The 23,297-nt window shown below is 36.2% G+C and overlaps 1 protein-coding gene across 7 annotated transcripts in view; it reads left to right on the top strand.

Annotated features, from left to right (window-relative positions):
• The window catches only part of PIKFYVE (phosphoinositide kinase, FYVE-type zinc finger containing), a 77,567-nt gene extending 55,774 nt beyond the window's left edge, over nt 1-21,793 (top strand). For 6 of the 7 annotated variants that reach the window (XM_029225104.1, XM_029225106.1, XM_029225109.1 and 3 more), the window contains 16 exons: nt 102-256; nt 1,149-1,239; nt 4,665-4,725; nt 5,606-5,743; nt 6,564-6,684; nt 7,464-7,559; nt 9,105-9,188; nt 9,952-10,049; nt 11,695-11,859; nt 13,254-13,313; nt 13,994-14,170; nt 14,952-15,055; nt 15,956-16,084; nt 17,172-17,433; nt 17,856-17,930; nt 18,502-21,793. In XM_029225104.1, the coding sequence (XP_029080937.1) occupies nt 102-256; nt 1,149-1,239; nt 4,665-4,725; nt 5,606-5,743; nt 6,564-6,684; nt 7,464-7,559; nt 9,105-9,188; nt 9,952-10,049; nt 11,695-11,859; nt 13,254-13,313; nt 13,994-14,170; nt 14,952-15,055; nt 15,956-16,084; nt 17,172-17,433; nt 17,856-17,930; nt 18,502-18,617 (1,932 nt within the window). In that variant the 3' untranslated portion in view covers nt 18,618-21,793. The remainder of the gene's footprint in view (nt 1-101; nt 257-1,148; nt 1,240-4,664; nt 4,726-5,605; nt 5,744-6,563; nt 6,685-7,463; nt 7,560-9,104; nt 9,189-9,951; nt 10,050-11,694; nt 11,860-13,253; nt 13,314-13,993; nt 14,171-14,951; nt 15,056-15,955; nt 16,085-17,171; nt 17,434-17,855; nt 17,931-18,501) is intronic. The other variant, XM_029225108.1, reaches the window with a different exon arrangement.
• Nucleotides 21,794-23,297: the final 1,504 nt, after the last annotated feature.

Below are 23,297 nucleotides of genomic sequence, written 5' to 3'. Positions count from 1 at the left end.
ATTCATTTTTCTGACAGAAACCCAAATGTTAGCTGTGAACTTGTTAGAGGTTCCTTTTGGGGTGTGTCTCAGATTGCTGGAGTGGTTTCTGTTCCTTGTAGATGGAAGAAAGCGAGTTCAAGAGCTGGACTGAGAAGATGCAAGCACGGCTCCTGTCTTCCTCTGTGGAGACCCCTCAGCAACTGCAGTCGGTCTTTGAGTCACTCATCGCCAAGAAACAAAGCCTCTGCGAAGTGCTGCAGGCTTGGAATAACAGGTGTGACTTTGCAGTCCGGTGTTTCTTTTACATTATTGCAAAATTTGCTCTGCTATCATGTTTTTGATGTAAATGTCCTTATTAATTTGGATGTTTCCTTTTACTCTCAAGTTGTAGGAGCTTTATTTTTATTGCCACTACCACCCTTCACCTCTTTCATCCTTTAAAGTGTAGGTTGTGAAGATAAAAACAAAGATGAGAATAGCCTTCATTGCTGTTGCAAATACAGTGTGTGTGCTTAATGAACCTAATTTATCTGTATTAGTATGTCATGGAGTGATTATTGGGTTTTAGGCCATTACTTTCAACTCTATTATTTTGTGTATCTTGTACCTTTATTTAAATATTTATTTGGGGAAATATTTCCCTTTAATGCTTATTGAAAAGTTCAGTTAGATTATTATAGCATTTATTGAGCACTTGGACCATGCTAGGCACTAAGTAAGGCAGTAGATGGACATGCACTCTTTTATTTGATTTTGAGTCCTACAATGTATGTATACTGATTCCATTTTACAGAGGAAACTGTGGCTGTACGAGACTGAGGGATTTGCCCAAGTTATAGAGCTGTTAATTGTCAGAGCTTGGCTTTGAGCCCAGGTCTGTTGGTCTTTAACACCCGTATTTTTTATGTTATGTTGTATTGTCTCATTATAACTTGCTATTCTTTTATTACTATAGTCATATCAGTAACAAGTGATTAATTGATTAGAAAGAAAACAAAAATTTAGTCTTAGTTATGTACAGCTTTAAAATCTATTGCATTCGAAATAGGAAAATCTAATTCTTGTGGTTTCAAAGCTATAAGGAGAATATGTATAAACATTATTCAGGATATTGGAAGGAAAATCATATTCTTCTTTTCTCTTTTCCTTTTTTTCATTAACTATAGGTTGCAGGACCTTTTCCAGCAAGAAAAGGGTAGAAAGCGGCCTTCAGTTCCTCCAAGTCCTGGAAGACTGAGGCAAGGGGAAGAAAGCAAGGTAATGAAATGTAGTTTTGTCTTTGAGCCTATATATATTGTTATAGATATAATTAATTTCTCTTATGACACTTAGAAGTGGTAGTTTAGGGACTTCCCTGGTGGTGCATTGGTTAAGAATCCACCTGCCAACGCAAGGGACACGGGTTCGATCCCTGGTCCGGGAAGATCCCACATGCCACGGAGCAACTAAGACCGTGTGCCACAACTACTGAGCCTGTGCTCTAGAGCCCACGAGCCACGACTACTGAAGCCCGCGCCCCTAGAGCCCGTGCTCCACAACAAGAGAAGCCACCGCAGTGAGAAGCCCGCGCACAACAACGAAGAGTAGCCCCCGCTCGTTGCAACTAGAAAAGCCCACATGCAGCAATGAAGACCCAATGCAGCCAAAAAAAAATAAAGTGGTAGCTTAATATATACTTTATTAATAATAGTAGGAGTTTTTAGTTTTGAAGTTATGAGGTTTCTTGGTGATGTGACCTGGATTAATTTTTTTTATCTTAGCCTGAAATAAAATACATTATAATTCATTTATTGGAAACATTTATCAAAAGCTACTGTCTCCTGGCGTCACTGAGGATAGTATCACAGAGGCAGTAAATGCTATAAAGGAGAAGGTGTGGATGTGCTGAGTGTATAATAGAGTCCTAATTTACTTTACTGTGAGTTTTGGGTGTTCTTATCTCTGTGCTTAAGTGAGAAGCTTTTCTTAAGGGGTCTGCACCAGGTTAGTTCTACATGTTGAGTTAATTAACCTTTCCTAACTGTATTAGTTTTCTCTTGCTGCACAGCACATTACCCCAAACTTAGTGACCTAAAACATAAATTTATTATCTCACAGTGTGTCAGGACTCTGGCACAGTGTGGCTGGGTTCTCTGCTCACAGAACTGAGATGAAGGCTTTGGCCAGGGCTGTTACCTGAGGCTCAGGATCTTCTTCCAAGCTCATTTAGGTTGTTGGCAGAGTTCAATTCCTAGTGGTTATAGGACTGAGGTCCCCCATTTGTTGCTGGCAGTTGACTAGAGGCGATTCTCAACTCCTAGAGGCTGCCTGATTCCTTGCATGTGGCTCTGTTCATCTTCAGAGCCTACAGCAGTGGATTGAATCCTTTTCATGTTTCAAATCTCTGAATTCTTCTGCTGTGTCTGACCTCTGGACACAGATTTAAAGGACACATGTGATTAGGTCAGGCCTACCTGGTTAATCTCTGTAGTTTAAGGTTAACTGATTTGGGACCTTACATACATGGTAAAATCCCTTCACAACAGTATCTGGATTAATGTTTGGTTGAATAACTGTGTGTGTGTATGCCAGGGGGTGGAGTTCTTGGGGGCCATCACAGAATCCTACTTACCATGCTAACCATGAACAGATGAATTAATGTCAATATATTATAAGGGCTTAATATTCTGTTATCATGAGGGCTTTTGAGAGAATATCTTTTTGTACAAGTGTGTAGTATTTGTAGCAGAGTATTTTCATGGAATGATGGGTTCAAGTGCCTTGGATCTTGGTGTTATTTAGTAACACTGTGTAACTGTATTCCTCCTTTTTGTCTCATAAATAACTGTGTAGGAATCACTTTTCCTTAAAGTTTAGGTGAGAGTAAGAATAAGAATTACTGAAGATGATTTATTAGTATTTGCCAAGTAGTTAAGGACAATTAACGGCTATCACAAACTGCTAGTGGCCTGTTTGCCTACTGATGAAACAGTGAAGCTAGTGGTGTAAGACGTCTAATTATAATATTGAGACATAGAATTGAAAATACAAAATCAGTCAGTAGATGATTATCTTTTTTTTTTTTTTTTTTCTTGTGCGATACGCGGGCCTCTCACTGTTGTGGCCTCTCCCGTTGCGGAGCACAGGGTCCAGACGCGCAGGCTTAGCGGCCATGGCTCACGGGCCCAGCCACTCCGCGGCATGTGGGATCTTCCCGGACCGGGGCACGAACCTGTGTCCCCTGCATCAGCAGCCAGACCCTCAACCACTGCGCCACCAGGGAAGCCCCAATGATTATCTTTTTGAAAGATCAAAAGTTGATTTGAAAATCTGTAGCACTGCCTTTGTATTCATTCATTTGATAAATAGTTCTTGAGTGCTTTTAGGCACTGTTCTGAGTGCAAGGAATTCATGTTTGTGAATGAAGGCCATAGTTATTGTCCCTATGGAACGTTCGTCTAATGAGACTGACAATAAACAGATGAACCAATAAACATTTAAAAAACAAATGGAAACAAGGCTATGAAGAAAAAAATTAAAAGAAATGGAGAGTATTGCTGGGGGAGTAGGTGATGGTGAGTTATTTTACATAGGGTGCCCAGGGAGGTCTCTCTGGTATGGTGAACAAATCAAAGAACATTTTAAGTAGCAGTCTAAGAAATGACTTTGTAATGAAATTGTACACAGGGCTGATAGTCATTTAAAATGTATCTTATCTATGAATAATGGGACTTGTGAAAGTCCAGTGGGTAATCAAAGATTACTAGGCTTAATGGATAATCATAAGTAGTTCCTAGATGCTTTAATGGGTCTGTGAGCTATTGTTTAGAACAGTATTCTCAAAGTATGGTTCAAGGATCCTGGGGGTCCAAGACCCTTTCAAGGGCTCCACAAGGTTTCTCTTTTTTAATTAATTAATTAATTAATTAATTTATGGCTGTGTTGGGTCTTTGTTGCTGCGCACCGGCTTTCTCTAGTTGTGGCGAGCATGGGCTACTCTTTGCTGCGGTGCACGGGCTTCTCATTGCTGTGGCTTCTTGTTGCAGAGCATGGGCTTTGGGCGCACGGGCTTCAGTAGTTGTGGCACGCGGGCTCAGTAGTTGTGGCTAATGGGCTTAGTTGCTCCGCAGCATGTGAGATCTTCCCGGACCAGGGATCGAACCCGTGTCCCCTGCATTGGCAGGAGGATTCTTAACCACTGTGCCACCAGGGAAGCCTTCCCTTTTTCAACTGTATATCTGTGTGAGGCTAGATTTTCTTTATATACTTCAATCATAATAATATAGCTCAACAGGTTAAATGCAGAAGTCGGAGAGGAATTTAACTGTCTTCTATTAAGCTAGGCATTAAAGTAATTGTAAAAGTGTAAAACAATGCCACTCTTAATTTTTTTTAAAAAAATCTATTTTTAATTAAAATATGTTTTTTATGTTAATATGTAATGGGTTTATTATTGTTATTTTTAAATGAATTAATAAATGTACGTTCTGTAACTTTTTCAGTTTTGATTTTCTAATAAGGAAAAATTGGAAGATATAACCCACATAAACAAAAGCTATCTGAGTGTCTTAGTGATTCTTAAGAGGTTGAAAGGGTCTTGAGGACAAAACGGTTAAGATTCACTGGGTTAAAAAAATTTTTTTTTTAATTTAAAATTTTAAATTTAATGTTTCCTTAAGAACAAAGTATTTTGTTCTCTACAGATAAGTGCAATGGATGCATCTCCACGGAATGCTTCTCCAGGACTTCAAAATGGGGAAAAAGGTTGGTCCTTGAGTCTGGTGATCACCTGTCATTGAATTTAAGACATTTCTTAGTCTATAAGTTGTTTTTAACTACTAAATATTGAGAATTTTTTTCTGATGCAATTGGACACAGACTTTTTTTTCCTTCCTTTAAAACGTTTGTAGCACTCTGAGTTTAAGATTATCATAAAGTACATTGCATAAGATAAGTTAGGATATAGAAATACATGATAAATAGAGAAGATTGCTTTTAGGGAAAGAACAAAAAGACAAAAGGAAACTGAATTTCTGTCTGGATTGTTATAAAGTCAACTGCCAGGTTTCATGGAAAAAAATCTTATAAAGTTTAATTTATATTTTTATATCACTAAAATCCTTTCCAGACTTAATTTTTCCTCAGTATTTCATAGAATAACTTTTCTAGGTGCTATCCTAGAAAATTGGTAGGGAAATTTACTTAGACTATCTTTGTAGAACAAGAGCTCAACTCAGAATTCTTGGCATTTTTCTATCATAAGTAAGTGAATTTCCCCCCTGAGAATAAGCATGTGATTTTTTTTCCCCCAGTAGTGTCATAATTGCATTCTCTATTAAATTGAATGAACTAATATTTAGGTAGGCATTATGGTCTAGTGCAAAGAATATGGCATAGGAGCCAAAATTGGTTACCAGTCACAGTGCTGTCACTAAGATCTGCTTGGGGTCAAGTCATATAACCTGTCTGGATTTTTGTATCCATTTCTAAAATATGCACTGAAATGGCCTATGTAACTTTTAAGAAGCTAAAATTCTTTGGTTTATGAAGTAGAAATAGGAGTTGGCATTTTAAAAACATTGCTGTTGGATAGAAATGGACTTAATGTTTTAAAGTGACTCGTTTGCACTCTGTTTTTCTTTAGAGGACCGCTTCTTAGCTACCCTGTCCAGTCAGAGCTCCACCAGTTCCCCCCACCTCCAGCTGCCCACTCCTCCCGAAGGCGTGCCTGAGCAGGCCGTGGGAGGGCCCCCAGAACTTGATACCACCAGCAGTTCCGAAGGTACAGGTCAAGTCACTTTTACTGCACTTCGTCCAATAGAGACAAACACTCTGAGTGCTGTGACACAATTCTTTCTTAGCCCTTTAGGATTTAAAGTTTTTACTATTGAAAGGGCTGTTTCAGATGTAGCTTTTTACCATATCCCTTCTTCAGTTGCACTGCTTGACATGTGAATATCTCAGTAACAAAATGTTATTTCAGCTTCATCTACTTTCTGGGGATATTACTTTCTTAAGTCTCATTAAAGCCCATGATTTTTGCCTTGTAAGAAGGAAAGAGAAATTGCAGCCTTTGTCTAACAACAAATATTTGTTTCACTAATAGCAAATTTATACCTTTTTTCTTTCTTTCCTTGCTTTCTGTTTAAGCACCAACTACTTAATTGTAGCGTAAACTTTAAAAATATCTTTTAAATTGCAATTAAACTCAGATGTAATAGCCACAGTGTGCATAACTGAGTTGAAGTGGCAACAGGAACAGCTGTGACTGAGTTCACGCATGCTCGGCCAGTAATTATGTCATGGCTGCCGCCTGGCCCTGTGATGATAAGAGGCCATCGGTTGCAGGATGATCTCAACTTCAAACATGTTGAAATGTAAAAAAAAAAAAACAAGCCACTTGGGGTCAGTGGTATGTATGCTTCACTATTGCTTCCTGTTTGATAGTCATTATTCCTAGATCAAAAATTTTACACCATAATTGGTAATTATGGTGTGCACATGTCTGTGTTCCAAAGAGGAAATGAAATATAGTTGACGCTTTATACTTTCTTTTACTCTTTCTGAATATTAACGTATAAGTAGAATATTTTTCATTCTAGATGTATTTGATGGACATTTGCTGGGATCCACAGACAGCCAGGTGAAGGAAAAATCAACCATGAAAGCCATCTTTGCAAATTTGCTTCCAGGAAACAGCTATAACCCTATTCCGTTTCCTTTGTAAGTATTATAAAAGCCAGTGGCTGTTGGGTGGTTTTATTTTTACTTCATTTAAAAAATCTTTCTATAGATATACTCTCTACATATTTAAATATGTTTATTTAACTGCATATATGTATTTCTCAATCCAAAATTATACTTCATCATAGTAAAAAAGATGTCTTTTGGTATAATATAATTTGTAGAACATGTAATCATTATATAGTAAATGAGTGGATTAAAAAAGCATTAACTAATATTAATGCTTAAGAGTACTGATTCTGAAAAGAATTGCTTATATATATATATTATTAAGATATACTGCTACATCCATTGATCTCATAAAAACATATTGCTGATTGTATATGAGGATATTACTGACCCAGTAATTTACTGGGACGTGATGCTTTTTTAATAGTGATGATGAATTGCAATGGCTATACAAGTTTTCGTGTGATTTTGTTTGTATTGGACTTACTCAGAGTGGGGAAAAACATAGGGCTGGCTTTCTACACTGCCAGTGTGGAAAGCTTTGTTTGGAGTGATGATTCCAGAACTCTCTGATTTGAAAAAGAATTCTGATAATTTTCAGTTGTCTTCAAAAACTTTCTATTGATGTATTTTCCTTGGCTGTTTGTTCAAGTTCTGCATACATTTTGGCTTAATTATATTCTTGTAATTGTGCATTATTTAGTTAACTTAAAATTGTCCTGAGATTTACTTGTAGTAGTGCTAATGGTTTGTATATGTGATTTTCTGCTAATTTTGTTCTGATTTATGTATTTAAAAATTTTGAACAGTGATCCAGATAAACACTACTTAATGTATGAACATGAACGAGTGCCCATTGCAGTCTGTGAGAAGGAGCCCAGCTCCATCATTGCTTTTGCTCTCAGGTATTATTCATGGGGCTTTTTCACCTATTGTTGTATCTTTATATTTTGTGTGTATTTATTAATCGTTGTATTTTGAGTTCTGTTACATAGAGTAGAGCAAAATATAAGTAAATGTAAAATATTAAATATAAGTAAAAGAATATATCTTTGGATGTGACAGCTTATTCTTTTTGTTTCTGATAATGTACGCTTTACCCAAATAATAACAGGATGATTCTTAAGCTCCTAATAATTAAATTAACTAGGCAAGTTATTTACTAATCCTTAATATCCTTTAACCATTCTCTGTATTATAATATGTATCCATTGTATCCTTTCCTTTGCTTTATTTATTGACATAATACTTGGAACATATCTGCCTTATATCATCTGAATGTCTTTTTTGTATTCTTCATTCATTTCCTTCCTGCTTCCCACACATAGCAGGTAAAGTTTCCTTACTTAGAGTAATGCTGTTCCTATGCCTTAACCCATTTACATGCCCACAGTTATCATGTGTCTTAAAGAAGGACCCCTCTTTAAAAATATTTATATATCATGTGTAAAAGAATAAAGCTTTTTAATCTTAATGGTATCTTGGTAGTGGTAGAACCTAGTTTAAGTAGAATCTAAGATGTTTAATAAAAATTTTTTTCCTCTTGGAAGACATTGAAATTAAAATTTTATTTTTAATATTGGTTACAAGTTGTCCATTTATCAACAAATATTTGAATGTCTGCAATGTGTGGTATACTAGGTACTGGGTATACAGGGGTAAACAAGATGGATTTATAGGCTTCAGCATTTATGTAGTTTAGAGTTACTATTTGGATAATGAAGAATTTTTTTCCTTTAGAAGATTCCATATGATAAATTTTTTATCTTTGCCTTTTGACGTTTATGAAAATAGTATTTGCTTCTCCTTTTATTGGTTTAGACATACTACATTAATAGATAAGAAAGGCAAGAAAGTCAACCAAGAAAAACATATATTTTGTACTATGAGGAAGCAAGTTTTCTAGCTGAGGTCACCTTTTTCTAATGTCTTGGAAAAATAATACATGCTAAGATGCTTCCCTTGTTCCCTAACATCTGATTTATCTAAATCAGTGCTTCCAGACTGCTAGTCCAAGAGTTGGATGTTTTTGGCCAATGCAAACTAAAAAAATATGCTTTTTCTTAAAGTTCAATACCTTTAAGTTGAAAAGTACTCTAAGTTCCTTTCCTCTCTATTATACTAAACAGTGAAGTTTCGTGCTCTTCAGTTAGCTGTTCAACCCCTGAAGGCATTTGATCTAAATGTTAGTGTGGAGGCCTTGACAATCATATTTAGGATATTGAGCCTGGTTGGTGTGTTGGGTCATATTTTGTATTATTTTTGTGAAGACATTGACCTTCTTCATGAAGCTTGTACTTGATAACTTTTGTTAGTTAACTTGTGTTTGTTTAATTATGGATGCTTACAATGATTGTGTTTCTACAATGCAAAGCTTATTCTAAAGCATATGATTTACTTTAAAAGAAGACCATAATGTTTAACATTTTTCAACCTATTTCTACCCTAAGTTGTAAAGAATACCGGAATGCCTTAGAAGAATTGTCCAAAGTGACTCTGCGGAACAGTGCTGAAGAAGGGCTTTCAACAAACAGGTGATCTGCGATTGATTAAAATCTATTTTCATTGAGCTACGTCATCATTTTCTAGGTTCTCGTACTCCAATTTTATTTTAGCTTATTGTCAATATAAAAGTTTCTAGAATATAGTCAGTGGCACTCATCCTTTAGCCAATAGTTGATAGAACAAAATTCAGGTATAGCAAAAGACCTTAAGAAGTCTCTTAGGATACAGTTTTCTGATAATTTGTCATAGAATTTCATTGTGTATTGCAGATTTAAACTTTCAACATTTTAAGTTCTCTTTATTGTTTTCATTTAAAAAATAATAACTCTGAAATTAGTAAACTACTGCTTGATTTTGTAATTTAAAGTATTTATGAAATTTCCATAATAATTAAAGATCTTAACAGTTAAAAAATAAAACAGCCCCCCACCAAACCAGCTCTTTAAGTGTGTTCAGTATTTTAGACATTTGAGACAGAAATTGTCGTCATTGTTGGACTTATGGATGCTAATATAGCTCTGATAGACTTGTGAAAAATATTACAAGAGCCTATATACTTTCATATATTTTTCCATACGCTTTTATAGCTTTATCATTTTGCTTTTTCTTAAGCCCAGTAGACATTTCAAGCCTTTTTCTTCCATGCTAACCTGTGTTTATATAAATTATGAATCAGATTTCTGATATTGTGGGTGGGGTTAGGTGGGGGGTAGATTAATATAGGAATTAGAGTACTTGCTATTTTGTGTCTGAATCATATAAAACCAACTTTCCTTTTGTTTTTCATTTTAGTACTTTAGACAGCAGACCAAAGAGTAGCAGCCCTATTAGATTACCTGAGATCAGTGGAGGACAGACAAACCGTACAGCAGAAGTAGAACCACAACCAAGTAAGATTACAAATGGAGAAGTAATTCCTAGTTTTGTTTGTAATTGTGGTTTGAAGAAGAAAACACATTAAATAAGAAATGCCATCTGGCAAGGATATATTACTTCTGGTCTTTGAAATACAGTATGGATGTAAAATTTTTTGTATATCTTCTTTTGTACATATTTCACTTTTCTTTGATTCTTACCTTAAGTTTATTGAGTTTGAAACTCCTAGAAACTCATAGGTCTATGCAAAAAATCTGCCTTCCTGGCTAGAGCTTTCAGTTTAAAGCATATAACTGAAGAAATATAACAGCAGTTTTTGCTTGTTTGTTTGTTTTTGCAGCATTGTTGGCATTGTGAAAAGAACTTTTCATGTATTGTCTCCTTTAATTCCCATAATAACCCCATAAGAGTTATTTGACATATCTCCATTTTTCAGAAAGTAAGTTAAGACTTAGATAATGCAATTTGCTGAAGGTTACACAAGTAATGGGGAGCTGGGATTTGAACTTGGATCTCTTTGACTTTGTCAGTCAGGAATATTCACTACGAGGAGCAGAAAACTCAAGTGACTATTGGGTCTTGAATGACAGTTTATTTTTCTAAGATAGCAACTGCAGGTAGACAGTTGCTAGCATTGGTTCAGCTACTCAGCATTGTAATGACAACATAGGGGTAGTTTCTCTTTGATTCTCTTGTTTTACTCATGGTCAAAAATGTCCCACTTAATGCCTGCATTTGAGGCAGAAGGAAGGGAGGTACAAGCTGCAACTGTTCTGTTTTATTGGGAAATTCCCTTCCCCCTTCAATCTCATTGGTTAGAAGTGAGTCTCATGGCCACCCTTTCCTGCAAAGGAGACTTATAAAGTGGTAAGCGGCATTGTCCTGGTTGGCTTACATAAATCATGATTCATTTCCTGGGACTCTACACATTGCTGCCTCAAACAAAATTGGAGTTCTGTTAGCAAGGAACAAGGTGGGATTGGATATTAAGGATATTAAGGCCATAATGGTGTCTGCTGCCCTAAGTAAGCACTTCATGATCGACATTTGATGTGGGTTTTGTTAATGGTAAATGTACAAGATTAGGATCATATGTATTAGTGATATGATGAAGCTCAAAACTAAGAAGAAAAGTATAGAGCAAGCTTTAGTGATAGTTTTGGTCATCCTGTACTACTTATTTCTGAAAAATGCTAAAACTAAAATTGTATATTTTGCTCTGTTGAAGTGTAGGAAGACAGATGATATAAAAACCTTTAACTTTGACGCATTGTAGCTTGGAATACTGTTTTGTATTAGTTTAATTAACTATACTGTGATACTGTAAGAACCCAGCCTTAACTTAATCTTGTTGCTTAAGATATTCTGACAGCCTTAGAAATATATTTTTAAAAGGCTTTCTATACAATTTCTCACATTTTGATATATAGCTATCTGAACATTGCTTTTCTTTCATGTTTCTGATAATAAGAGTGCTTGACTGCCCCCCTAAAGATCCCATGAAACATGTGGAATAATAATCTGTGCAAATAAGACTATCAGTGTTACTCATATTTATTACTCTCATGTAATGGTTACTGCTAACAAAGGAATGAGTTGAAAATTTTTATTTTTCTACTTGCAGTGACCTGTACTTAATATGTTACCTCTTATTTTTAGCCAAAAAGGCTTCTGGAATGTTGTCCTTCTTCCGAGGGACAGCAGGGAAAAGCCCTGATCTCTCTTCCCAGAAGAGAGAGACCTTACGTGGAGCAGATAGTGCTTACTACCAGGTTGGGCAGACGGGCAAGGAGGGAACGGAGAATCAAGGCATTGAGCCTCAAGGTGTGTTAAAGGAGACCAAATGTGCTTATTCTAGGTTTCGATTTACTTATTTCAGTTGGTTATGTTCCTTATAGCTTGAAGTAGATGCTTCTGTTGCTGAGACCAGGGCATTCCCTCTCTTCTCACACCTTGGTGGGGGTAGAGTGGGAAAAGCATGGCGCTTGGAGGATCCAACTGGTTTCAGATGTCATTGCTATCACTTACTGTGTGGTGGAATTAGAAATCCTTACTTTCTGTACTCGTAAACTGGAAAAGCAGTGTCTTCCAAGGTTTACTGGGTTTACTGAGGACTAAGGTTTACTGAGGACTAAGTGACATTATACATGTAAAACATGTGTCTCACTATGTAGCTCACAGTATATATTCAAATGTTTTCATCCCACTACCCCCTCAGACGTTTCCTTTCTTTTCCAGTCTCTGTAAGGTGGAAGCTGTTGATACCCACCTTCATTTGGATATTTAAAAAATATATCTACCTGATTGTGTTTGAATACAGGGTTATTAGACCAGGAGTTGGCAAACTATGCTGACCTGTCTTTGTTAATAAAGTTTTGTTGGAACACAGGCACACCCTTTCATTTACTTACTGTCTGGCTGGTTTTGCATTATATTGGCAAGTTGAGTAGTTGCAACTGAGTAAAATAGTTACCATCTGGCCCTTTACAGGAATAGTTTGGCAACCCCTGGGTTAGATCATGAATTATTAGTTTAAAAAATAGGAACTGCATGGTAAGTTTTCATCAGTAATTAAGATATGCGTTAAGTATTCTATAGGCTGCTATTGAGCTGTGATCCTTGGAAGGCGTTGGTGCTTTGAAAAAAGTAATTTTGAAATGTGAAACTTAGTGGATGACTTGTTCTTCTAGATATTAAAATGTATCGCAACTCTGCAATAATTAGAGTGGATCTGGCAGTAGGTTTGCCAGACAAATCAGTCAAATAAAAAAAATAGCTCTGAAGTAGACACTAGTATATTTTCTATATTGTACATATATCTTAGTGTATGATAAAGAAAGCATCTCAGACTATTGGGGAAGCATTATTCCATACACAGGGAAAACTGGTCATAAACTCTGGTAAAGAAGCCACAGAAAGTCGTGATGTTAGAGCTGAGTTATTTTATTGCTATCATAGAGATTACTTAACTATAAGAAAAATTATTCTTCAATCTGAATTCTCTGATTTTAATCTAAAAATTAATCTTTCAAAAGGTACATAGATTTTTATTGTAATTTACACAGTTAATTGTATACATGATGCTTGCTTGAGAGTGACTTGACTAGGATAACATGAATTGACTTGTTTTTAGTATTATATCAGGGGAAAAAGAACAGACAAAATGACCTGATAACTGTCTAAAACTTTGGCTTTACTAATGATGTTAAATCTTTTAGATGAAGTAGATGGAGGAGATACACAGAAGAAACAACTCACAAATCCTCACGTGGAGCTCCGTAAGTATGAGATAAATACCTTTGGTTTGGGGACCAGGACTATAATTGAGCAAACTCCATTATTTGAAGCTTCCAGCTTCTCACTAGATAAATATTCTACTTCTTGAAATGAATATTAAGTCTGTGTACTGATGAACATTTGTTTAGTCTAAATTTAGTTTATAAAATATACATTAATTTAGAAGGAAATTTATTTATAAATTTAATTAAAATTATAATTAATTTATAAATTATAATTTAATGCAATGTCTGATGTTTAAATAATTACTTTTTGTGTAATCTAGAGCCAAAGAGCCTTAGTAAGGCATCTAGAATTGTGTGTGTACATGTGAGTGCCAAAATTTATTATCCAGCATTATAACACTATAGAAAAATTTAAGATGTAAAAGTACAATGATGAAAATACAGTGACCAGCATAAAATTAGAAATGGGTCTTATTTTCTGTTTGATTTTTCTAGAAATATGAAGGGTGGTCATAAGATGCTCTTTAATCCTTCCTGAAGATAACTTTAACTGAATTGTGATAAACAGGGATGTAGTAGACTTAATGTGAAAAATGCTATCGTGGAGAAACTTAAATGATTGCATTTGGTGGGGGTGGGGAGTGAGCAAGAAGGAAAAGGAAAAGGTATTTCTGATCCAGAGGAGCTTTTTTTTAAAAAAACACTTCTGTTTATAGAATTTTCCGATGCCAACGCCAAGTTTTACTGTCGTCTCTACTATGCGGGAGAGTTTCATAAGATGCGAGAAGTGATTCTGGGCAGCAGCGAAGAAGATTTCATTCGTTCCCTTTCTCACTCTTCTCCGTGGCAGGCCCGAGGAGGCAAATCAGGAGCTGCCTTTTACGCGACTGAAGGTAAGTCTTTTTAATCATTTACTAATTAAGCGGTATCCATCTTTTTCCCTCGGATAATTTATGAACCCCTTGAACTGAGGTAATACGATACTGTCTTTTTGCAAACATGTTTTTCTTTTTATGCTTGAGAGGATGAAAGAAGCATATTTAAAAGAATATATGGTGTGTAATGAGAGACAAATATTGATCAAATCCTTATTAAATTCTTTCTAGTCCTGAGTTTTCCAAATGTAAATAATAACAGAGAACTTCTAGAAGACTCAGAAGGTACCTCAGAGCTCATGAGAGAAAGATAAAAATAGAAACATTTGACCTGAAAACCAGAAGGCCAAGTTCTTAACCTACAAAGTTTTACAGAAGATCATGACCATTTTTATTTCACATTCTATTTTCCATACTCACTGAAAGCGAAATTATTTGAGAAAATACATCAGGAAAGATGTGCTAGATGAGAACTTTCATAACTGTTACTTATTGGATTGTTAACAAAGGAATTTATAACATTTTACTTGGTAGTTAAAAAAAAATAGATCATTTAGCTATGACTTCAGGTGTGGTACTGTCGCAAGTAGAGGTTTCTTGACTATATAAATCCTCAGAAGCCCTTCCAAACCTTCAATTACTTGAGAACTGTGTTCTGATCAAAATCTTCTCAGTGGTGTCAGAAAATATCCCTTAAAAATGTGAAGCAAACAGATCATTTGGGATTTTTAGAATGATTTATTTTGGAATACCTCAGTAAATATTACAATTGAATAAACATGAAATTTTTGCCTTTTAGATGATAGATTCATTTTGAAGCAAATGCCTCGTCTGGAAGTCCAGTCTTTCCTTGACTTTGCACCACACTACTTCAATTATATTACAAATGCCGTTCAACAAAAGGTAGAAACCCAAACCTTGATCTGTAAGTTTACTGGGCTTTTTCACATCCTGAGAGTCCTAATGGCAGTTTTCTCCGTGGTAATATGTGAACAGAACATGACTAGATCTCTGCTGTGCTATTGAGGTGTGGTAGAATGCAGGGATTTCAAACTCTTTTTCCTACATATATATAGAGAGATTACCCACTTGTCATGAAGCAGTGAGCCTCCCGTGAGTATGAAAGAGTCACATAGATTTTTTTCCATTTATGGGTTTATTGCCTATTATTGGAGGAATTATGTCATAATAAAATTTGTGAGTTTGAGAAATTGAGAACGATTACCCCTTGGGAGAATGTTAAAGATCTAATAATTTTGTTGGCATTGGTGCTTTACTTCATAGATTCAAAGGTTTGAGTTTGTTTTAAGGTCCTCTGACTGATCATATTAATAGAAAATCATGTTTGGGTAATACACGAATAATCCAGATATTGGTATTAAATTATAAATAATCCTTTTGAAAAATTGAAGTATAGTTGATTTACAATATTAGTTTCAAGTGTACGGCATAGTGATTTGGTATTTTTGCAGATTATACTTCATTGTAAGTTGTTACAAGATAATGGCTATAATTCCCTGTGTATATAATATACCCTTATTGCTTATCTGTTTGATACAGAGTAGTTTATTAATCTCATACAAAAAATTTGTCTCTCCCCCATTCCCTTTCCCTTTTGGTAACCACAAGCTTGTTTTCTATATCTAAGTCTGTTTCTGTTTTGCATGTACATTCATTTGTATTACTTTTAGATTCCACATATAAGTGATATCATACAGTATTTATCTTTCACTGACTTATTTCACTAAGCATACTATTCATACATAGTCCTTTTTGATAAGAGTTTACTATTTTCTTGATTAGAGGCCCACTGCATTGGCCAAGATTCTTGGAGTTTACAGAATTGGTTATAAGAATTCCCAGAACAACACTGAGAAGAAGCTAGATCTCCTTGTCATGGAAAATCTTTTCTATGGGAGAAAGATGGCACAGGTAAGGATACTGGACTATGCAAAGCATTTAGCTAGCATTTACCCTTTGTATTTCTGCTTCCTGAACATAATGAGTCAGAGAGTAACATGATATTTGAGAGTAAATATTAAACTTTGGTTACTAGGCAAAGTTTAACTTTTGAGTTATTGAACCCTGTAGGAAAGAATAAAGAGGAATATTGTGGACTGGTCCTAAAATTTAACATATCCAACATCCTAGAAACACAGAATTATAGAAAAAGAAGGCAGATGCAACATAACAGTTTTAAAGATGAAGAAACTGAGGCTCAGAGACATTGAGTACTTTATCAAAGTCACACAGCTATGCCTAGAACTCAGGTTGGTCTAGATTCTAGAACAGTACTCTTCAATGTGCTGGTCCTTGAGCTGTTTCCAGTCCGTGGTGAGATAAGAGCTTGTACTAATCAATAGAATGTAATTTAATGCACTGCTTTCTTCATCGAGAATGTCTTGCTATGGCAGAAGCATCTGCTGTACTAAATTGTGGGTTTAATGATGTAATTGATTTACATTCTGGCACTAGCCTCTCTGTCATCATGAACCAGGAAAGCCTGTCTAGCAGTGGTCTGTTGAATAACACTTCAGGTCGCACTGGTCTACTACCCAGGTCCCTGACCTTTGAGTGCGTTGCTTTTCCTAATGCCCAGAAATTCCTAGAGATATGCTGTTGCTTCTACATTGTCCTACGTAATTGCACAGTTTTGGTATCAGTACTTAAAAGTTTCCTCTGAATGTTTGCATCTGTTTTTTAAACTGCTTTATGATTCAACAATATATTTTTGGAGTTACTTGTTAATGTTTCTTAGAGCTGATTAAATGGGTCAGTATATTTCAATAAATGAGTACCTAGCTATTAATTTCATGATACAATTACATCACCATGTGTTTTATGTATTATACAATTACAATGTATGCATTTAGTGACTTACATAAGCTATTAGGTTTTAAAATTACATTTTAAAGTGTTTATAACTGTAGTGGCTACAAGGAAGCTTTCTGCCTTTTTAATTTAATTAACCATTTGTAACAGCTCACACATAAATGACAGAGAGTTTTCTTTCTGCTAGGTTTTTGATTTGAAGGGTTCACTTAGGAATCGAAATGTAAAAACCGATACCGGGAAAGAGAGTTGTGATGTAGTCCTGCTGGATGAAAATCTCTTAAAAATGGTTCGAGACAACCCTCTGTATATCCGTTCTCATTCCAAAGCTGTGCTGAGAGCCTCAATCCGTAGCGACTCCCACTTCCTTTCTAGCCACCTCATTATAGATTATTCTTTGCTGGTTGGGCGAGATGATACCAGCAATGAGCTGGTAGTTGGAATTATAGGTAAGTTGATGAGCATGCCTTATGTATAGTTCATGATTTAAGCCAGAGTAAAATTTGAAGACTGTCTGGTGTAGTAATAGCTTATTGAATAATTTCACAAACTTTCATTTGAAATTTTAAAAATAATAGTTTTTCTGTTCTGGTACCTTTTATTCAGGTTCCTCATTTCCATTTTCATTATTTTTACCAAAAATATCTGTATTCAAAAGTCACTTGAAGATGAAGCCCTATGAGGTTGTTATGAGGATTAAATGAATTAATATGGTAAAAACCCTTAGGACAGTCCCTGGCATATTGTCCGCACCTGCAGTATTGCCAGCACTCAATAACTATTGTAGAAGTAATAGTAATGGTAATTGCGGTTGTCATCTGCTTATATTTATTAAGAGAACCTTTACTGCTAATCTCGCCCCCTGCAACAGATTATATCCGAACATTTACATGGGACAAAAAGCTTGAGATGGTTGTGAAATCAACAGGAATTTTAGGAGGACAAGGTGAGCAGAATTTTTGTTCTGTTTACTCTTTAAACTGTTGTCATTATCTTCCTCATCAGTTAACATATACTAAATGGATACTTTAAAAAAAATTCTAAAACATAAGTGGTTATCTTTGATTTTATCATCATTTCCAAGGTGATCAAATAATAAGGGGAATTGTTTAGGTGGGGAAATATGGGGTTTTAAATTTGTGTTAAGATGCCAGAGGTTCTCAAAATGATAAGTTAAAAAGGCCAGAAGTTCTGAACAGGAGGTTGTCCTGAATTAACACTTGAAACCCTCTAAGTTCTCTGAGAGCTGCCAGTGCCATTTGTGCTTTTAGACATCTCTCATCTCTAAGCAAGAGCGTCTTTTAAAATAAAAAAAAAAAACTCCTACCAAGAAGGACCTGTCCCTTGTCATGTGGCACAGTGAACACCCTCCCTCCTTTCTGAACCCGCCGAGGTGTGTTTGTTTACAGACCATGGCATTTTATGTCTGTTGACATGAAAGAACATAGCCGTTGAAGTCAGTTGTCTTATCAATTATGTAACGGCTTCCTTTTCCCTCTTCTCTTTCATAATCCTAGGTAAAATGCCGACTGTGGTCTCTCCAGAGTTGTATAGGACCAGATTTTGTGAAGCAATGGACAAGTATTTCCTGATGGTACCAGACCACTGGACAGGCTTGGGTCTGAACTGCTGAAACAAAGCACATATTTTGAAATGGACCAGGAAGAAAAGGGGCCTGGAACCAAGGACCAAAAATAAGCTACATGTTTTATTCCTTCATCACATTCACCACTGTATGCAAAGCCCTTTCAGTTTTGCGGCTGTGGAGGCCATCTGTAGCCTGAAGGGTTAAAACTCTATGGACTTGCACTTTGGTTTTTGAAACCTACAAATGAGCTATCCGTAGGCTGGGACGTTGCATGAACATTTTGTTCACTTAAGCTGAAATCTAGGCACATTTCAAAGGGCTGAGGACAAATGTATGGTTAGAGATGAGATACGGTGAAAAAATGGGTTGTCATATTTGCTAACAATCCTGTTGAGAAAACAGTGTCTCATAGATTATGACTCTCCTGGCATCATATTAGACAGATTCTTTACCTAGAAAGCATTTGTAGAGCTGGTGAATTTGTTTTGTGTTTCTTATGTAACAATTTAATGTTACCTCTTATCAGAATTTCTGAAACCTTAAAAAAATTCTGAATTATTTTATTAATGGCCAGTTAAACAGATTGATACAATCTATTCTTGTTTTACTGAGGAATTTGACTTAAATTGAGAATCCTGTCATGTTCTGTATCTTTCCCTGTTTTCAAGTGTGTTTGATATTTTTCAAGTTCTGTCTCTACTTCTCTGTGGGTGACGGGAGGCTACAGCCATTAACTTTAAGCCTTTTCCTGGAGCTGTTTTTTTAAGCTTATTTACAGCTTTTGTGCAAGTAATATGCTGAACTGCACTTGTCTACACATGCTCATACTCTAGATTTTTCTCCCACTTTCAGGGAAACATTAGTAAATTAGTCTACAGTGACTAAATCCCCAAAGGGATAATTATTGATGAAGGGTTTTTTTTTTAATATAAAAAATAAATTAGGCCTGATCCAATAAATTGGGTGAGGGAAGCACTTGCTTTATTTTTTATAAAGGTAAAGTATCCTTTTCAATATAACTAGCAATTTATGTGGCATCTATAAAATTAAGAAGTTTCCAGTATGGACATCCCTGTTTTCTAACTTTCTGTACCAGTTTCTAGGCCAGTTCTGACTCTTGAGAAATGTTAACAGTTAAGATATTCTTAGTGAGAAACTTATTGTTTACTAGAGTTTTTGTTTATTTAAAAAGTGATCAGAAGTGTACTAAACTGTCTTTGAGGAAATAACACAACCCCGAATATTTTCTCTTGGTTTCTTTCCCGTAATAAGGATAATTTGGGGTTTGTAAAGTTTTAAGGGTTCCACTCTTTTCAGGCTTCCTATAGTAGCACGTTTCTATTGCACCTTTCACATAATAAGAAAAAAATCTGGTTACATTCCAATTACAGAGACTAAGTATGTAAAATAGGAACATTATGGAAAGTTTGCTCGAGAAAACGAAAGCATTAGTTTGGTGTTTGGTGCTTATTTAGAAACATGATTTGTTCTGTACTAGAAACAAACTGACCAAGGACTTACTACTGATCTGATGATAAGCACTTTTTTCTTTTTTAACATGTGATGTGCCTTTTGAAAACGTACAAAACAATGACGATTTTAGTTTTGATATCAAAGGCCAGTAAAGGAGTTGTACGGGGCTGAAAGATGTGGAACATTATTCACTTCTCATGTGTCAGGAACATGGATTTTGCATCTCATATTGAATGCAAACATATTTTGCATCTGTTTATTTTTTCTGTCAGGAGGCTTGGGGTTATTTATCCTGTCCATTTCCCTCACCCCAGTCAGGAGCACTTCCAGGGGCAGGTGTCTTCCGGCCGCTGTAATCACGTTGTTTCTTTGTTTCAGTCTCAGTAGCACGTGTATAGCTTGAATGCTCCATTGGAATAGCTCTTGACAATAATGTGTCATGTTGATTTTGTTTTCCTTGCCCATGACTTGAAGAACCGATTTTTTTTTTAAAGTACTGCTGCTGCTTAGGTAATTTTGTGGCTAAAAAAAATTCCAATATGATATAATCTGAAACAATACTTGTTGCCTTGCAAGGGTGATCTGTCCTTTTAAAACTGTCTTAATGGAGGGGAAATATAAAATTTAATTTGTTTTGAGTGGTAGAACTATACACCCGGCCTCTTGCTGCTCTTGTTTAGGCCACTACCAGGTACATAAGGCTTTTCAAATACTGTGTACTCAGTGTCAGGCACGAATGGCTGTTTACCTCTCTTGAATTCCCCATTGAGGCCTGGAGAACCTTGATGATGATAAGTTAAGAACGAGGAAGAAGTCTTAATACTTTCTTCTTTAGAATAAAAAAATGAATTCTGAGAATAATTGATAGCACAAGAAAGCTATGTGGACATGTCGCATTGTATAAAAATCTTATTTATAAATGTGAGTGTTTTGATGCCATCAAAACTTTATTTAAAAAAAAAAAAGATTCACTTTTTTCTTACCCAAGCCTAAGAAAAATAAGGGGAATAAGCTGTTGCAAGCCCTTTTGTAGTCTATTGAATATTTTAAATTTATAGATATTCAAATTTTCCTACAGAATGTCCTACTTATAATTTTTTCCTGGATCCAGCAGTGAGTGGTTTTCTAGCTTTGGCCTTTATTGGGTATTGTAAATAGTAGGGTTGTATTGTTTTTTGTGGCATCAGCTTCTCCTTGGCTTTTTACCCATTAGTGTCGTGGGCTTGCATAAAACTGCTGAGGAAAATAATCTACCTGTATAGAAAGTTTGCTTAGCTGGTGGAGTGAAAACCCTTGCAAATGAGCCTGGTGGTGAAACAGATCAGGCCATTCATTATTCCTCAAGTGTTAACATACTGACTTAAGCAGTATTCAAACCATCTAGTGCAATGCCTTTTTTGTTTGTTTTTGTAACACGGGTGCAGTTGTATTATAGAAAAATAAAAATTACAATCATGAGCAGTTTTATTAATGCTGCTCTGCTTGTTTTGTAAGAAATGTATATTACGTCTTTGACAGGTTTAATTTTAACTAGAGAAATGACATTGTAAATCAAAATAGCCTCTTTTAATTTAATATGAAAAATTCAATTAACAATATTGAAAATACTTAATGTATTATATTGTATATATTTCTCTACTTTGGTTCCGCTGTTTTATATGATTGACATGTTATTTATGAGATAAAACTGCCTTGACCTTTTGGAGACTTATACTGTAAAAAGAGGACTTACAATAAACTGAGAATCAACTTCACTTTGTTTTGAATCTGCTTGAGGAAATTAAGAGGAGATGGAGTTGGTGCCCCCGGCCCAGCAGTGTTGTCTTCTGTTCATTCTTTCCCCCTTCCGACGGGAGAATTGAACTCTTTCTCCAGTAAATAACCCTCCTCTTTAGGTCTCAGAAAGGGGGTGCTAAATCCTTGGGTTCACTTTGCCCTGTATGGGCCTGGCCTTTTCTGTCCTCCCGCCTCTCTTCAATTCTGTTTCTGCTTTCCTTATGGAGCGCTCTAGAAAGCTTGGCCTTGCCCATCGGGGAATGGCTGAGTCCACCTGGAGGGCAGCCTCCACTGTTAGTTGTTCCCACCCTTCACAGGATCCCTGAAGTGGATCCAATGTGCTGCAACCCGCAGCTGTAAGCACAGCGACTCCCACTCACCATGCCCAGACTCACAGGGCGAAAGTGAGAACCGCTGGACAGAGGGGATGGCCCCTGTGCCCAGGGATGCCCAGGCGTCCTGGCTCTGCTCCCTCTCAACCCCCAACAGTGGTGGAAAAGGTGTATGCATAGTACCAGTTTTCTGTCCCCACTATCTTGACGTCTCGTGTCAGAAATTAATTACTTATAAAATTCCTGGGTTAACGCTAAAAGAGACTGTTTTTAAAACTATTTTTTAAAAATTAATTATTTTTGGCTGCGTTGGGTCTTCGTTGCTGCACGCAGGCTTTCTCTAGTTGCGGCGAGGGGGGGCTACTCTTCATTGCGGTGCTAAGGCTTCTCATTGCGGTGGTTTCTCTTGTTGCAGAGCGCGGGCTCTAGGTGCGCGGGCTCAGTAGTTGTGGCGCACGGGCTTAGTTGCTCCGCAGCATGTGGGATCCTCCCGAACCAGGGCTTGAACATCCCCTGCGTTGGCAGGTGGATTCTTAACCACTGTGCCACCAGGGAAGTCCCTAAACCTATTTTTTTTAATTACAGAAAAGAAATTAAAAATTATCATCTTGTTTTTAAGCATATACTTCAGAACTGTTACATGGCACAATACATCTCCAGAACTTTTTCTTCTGGCAAACACTGAAACTATACCCATTAACTCTTTTTCCCCCTCACCCTAGCCGGTGGTTAACCACCACAGTCTACTTTCCATTACCATGAATTTGACTACTTTAGATTCGTCCTTATAAGTGAAATCATGCAGTATTTGTCTTTTTGTAACTGGATTTGGCCCCTTAGCATAATGTCCTCAACGTTCATCCACGTTGTAGCATTTCCTTACTTTTTTTTAAGGTTGAAAGGTATTCCGTTGTGTGTATGTTGCTACATTTTCTTTATTTATTCATCAATGGACATTTAGATTACTTCCACCTCCTGGCTATTATGAATAATGCTTCTATGAACATGGTAGTGCAAATATGTCTTCAAATTCCTTTAAAAATTCTTTTGGGTAAATACAGAGAAGTGGGATTGCTGGATCATATGGTGGTTCTATTTTTTAACGTTTTGAGGAAACTTCATACTGTTTTCCACAGTAGTTGCA

The sequence above is a fragment of the Monodon monoceros genome, unplaced genomic scaffold (genome assembly GCF_005190385.1).
Source record: "Monodon monoceros isolate NGI ecotype Baffin Bay Population unplaced genomic scaffold, NGI_Narwhal_1 Super_Scaffold_16, whole genome shotgun sequence".
In the NCBI taxonomy this organism is placed as follows: Eukaryota; Metazoa; Chordata; class Mammalia; order Artiodactyla; family Monodontidae; genus Monodon; species Monodon monoceros.
The sequence above is the reverse complement of the archived record's forward strand: the minus strand, read 5'-3'. Positions and strand labels throughout refer to the sequence as shown.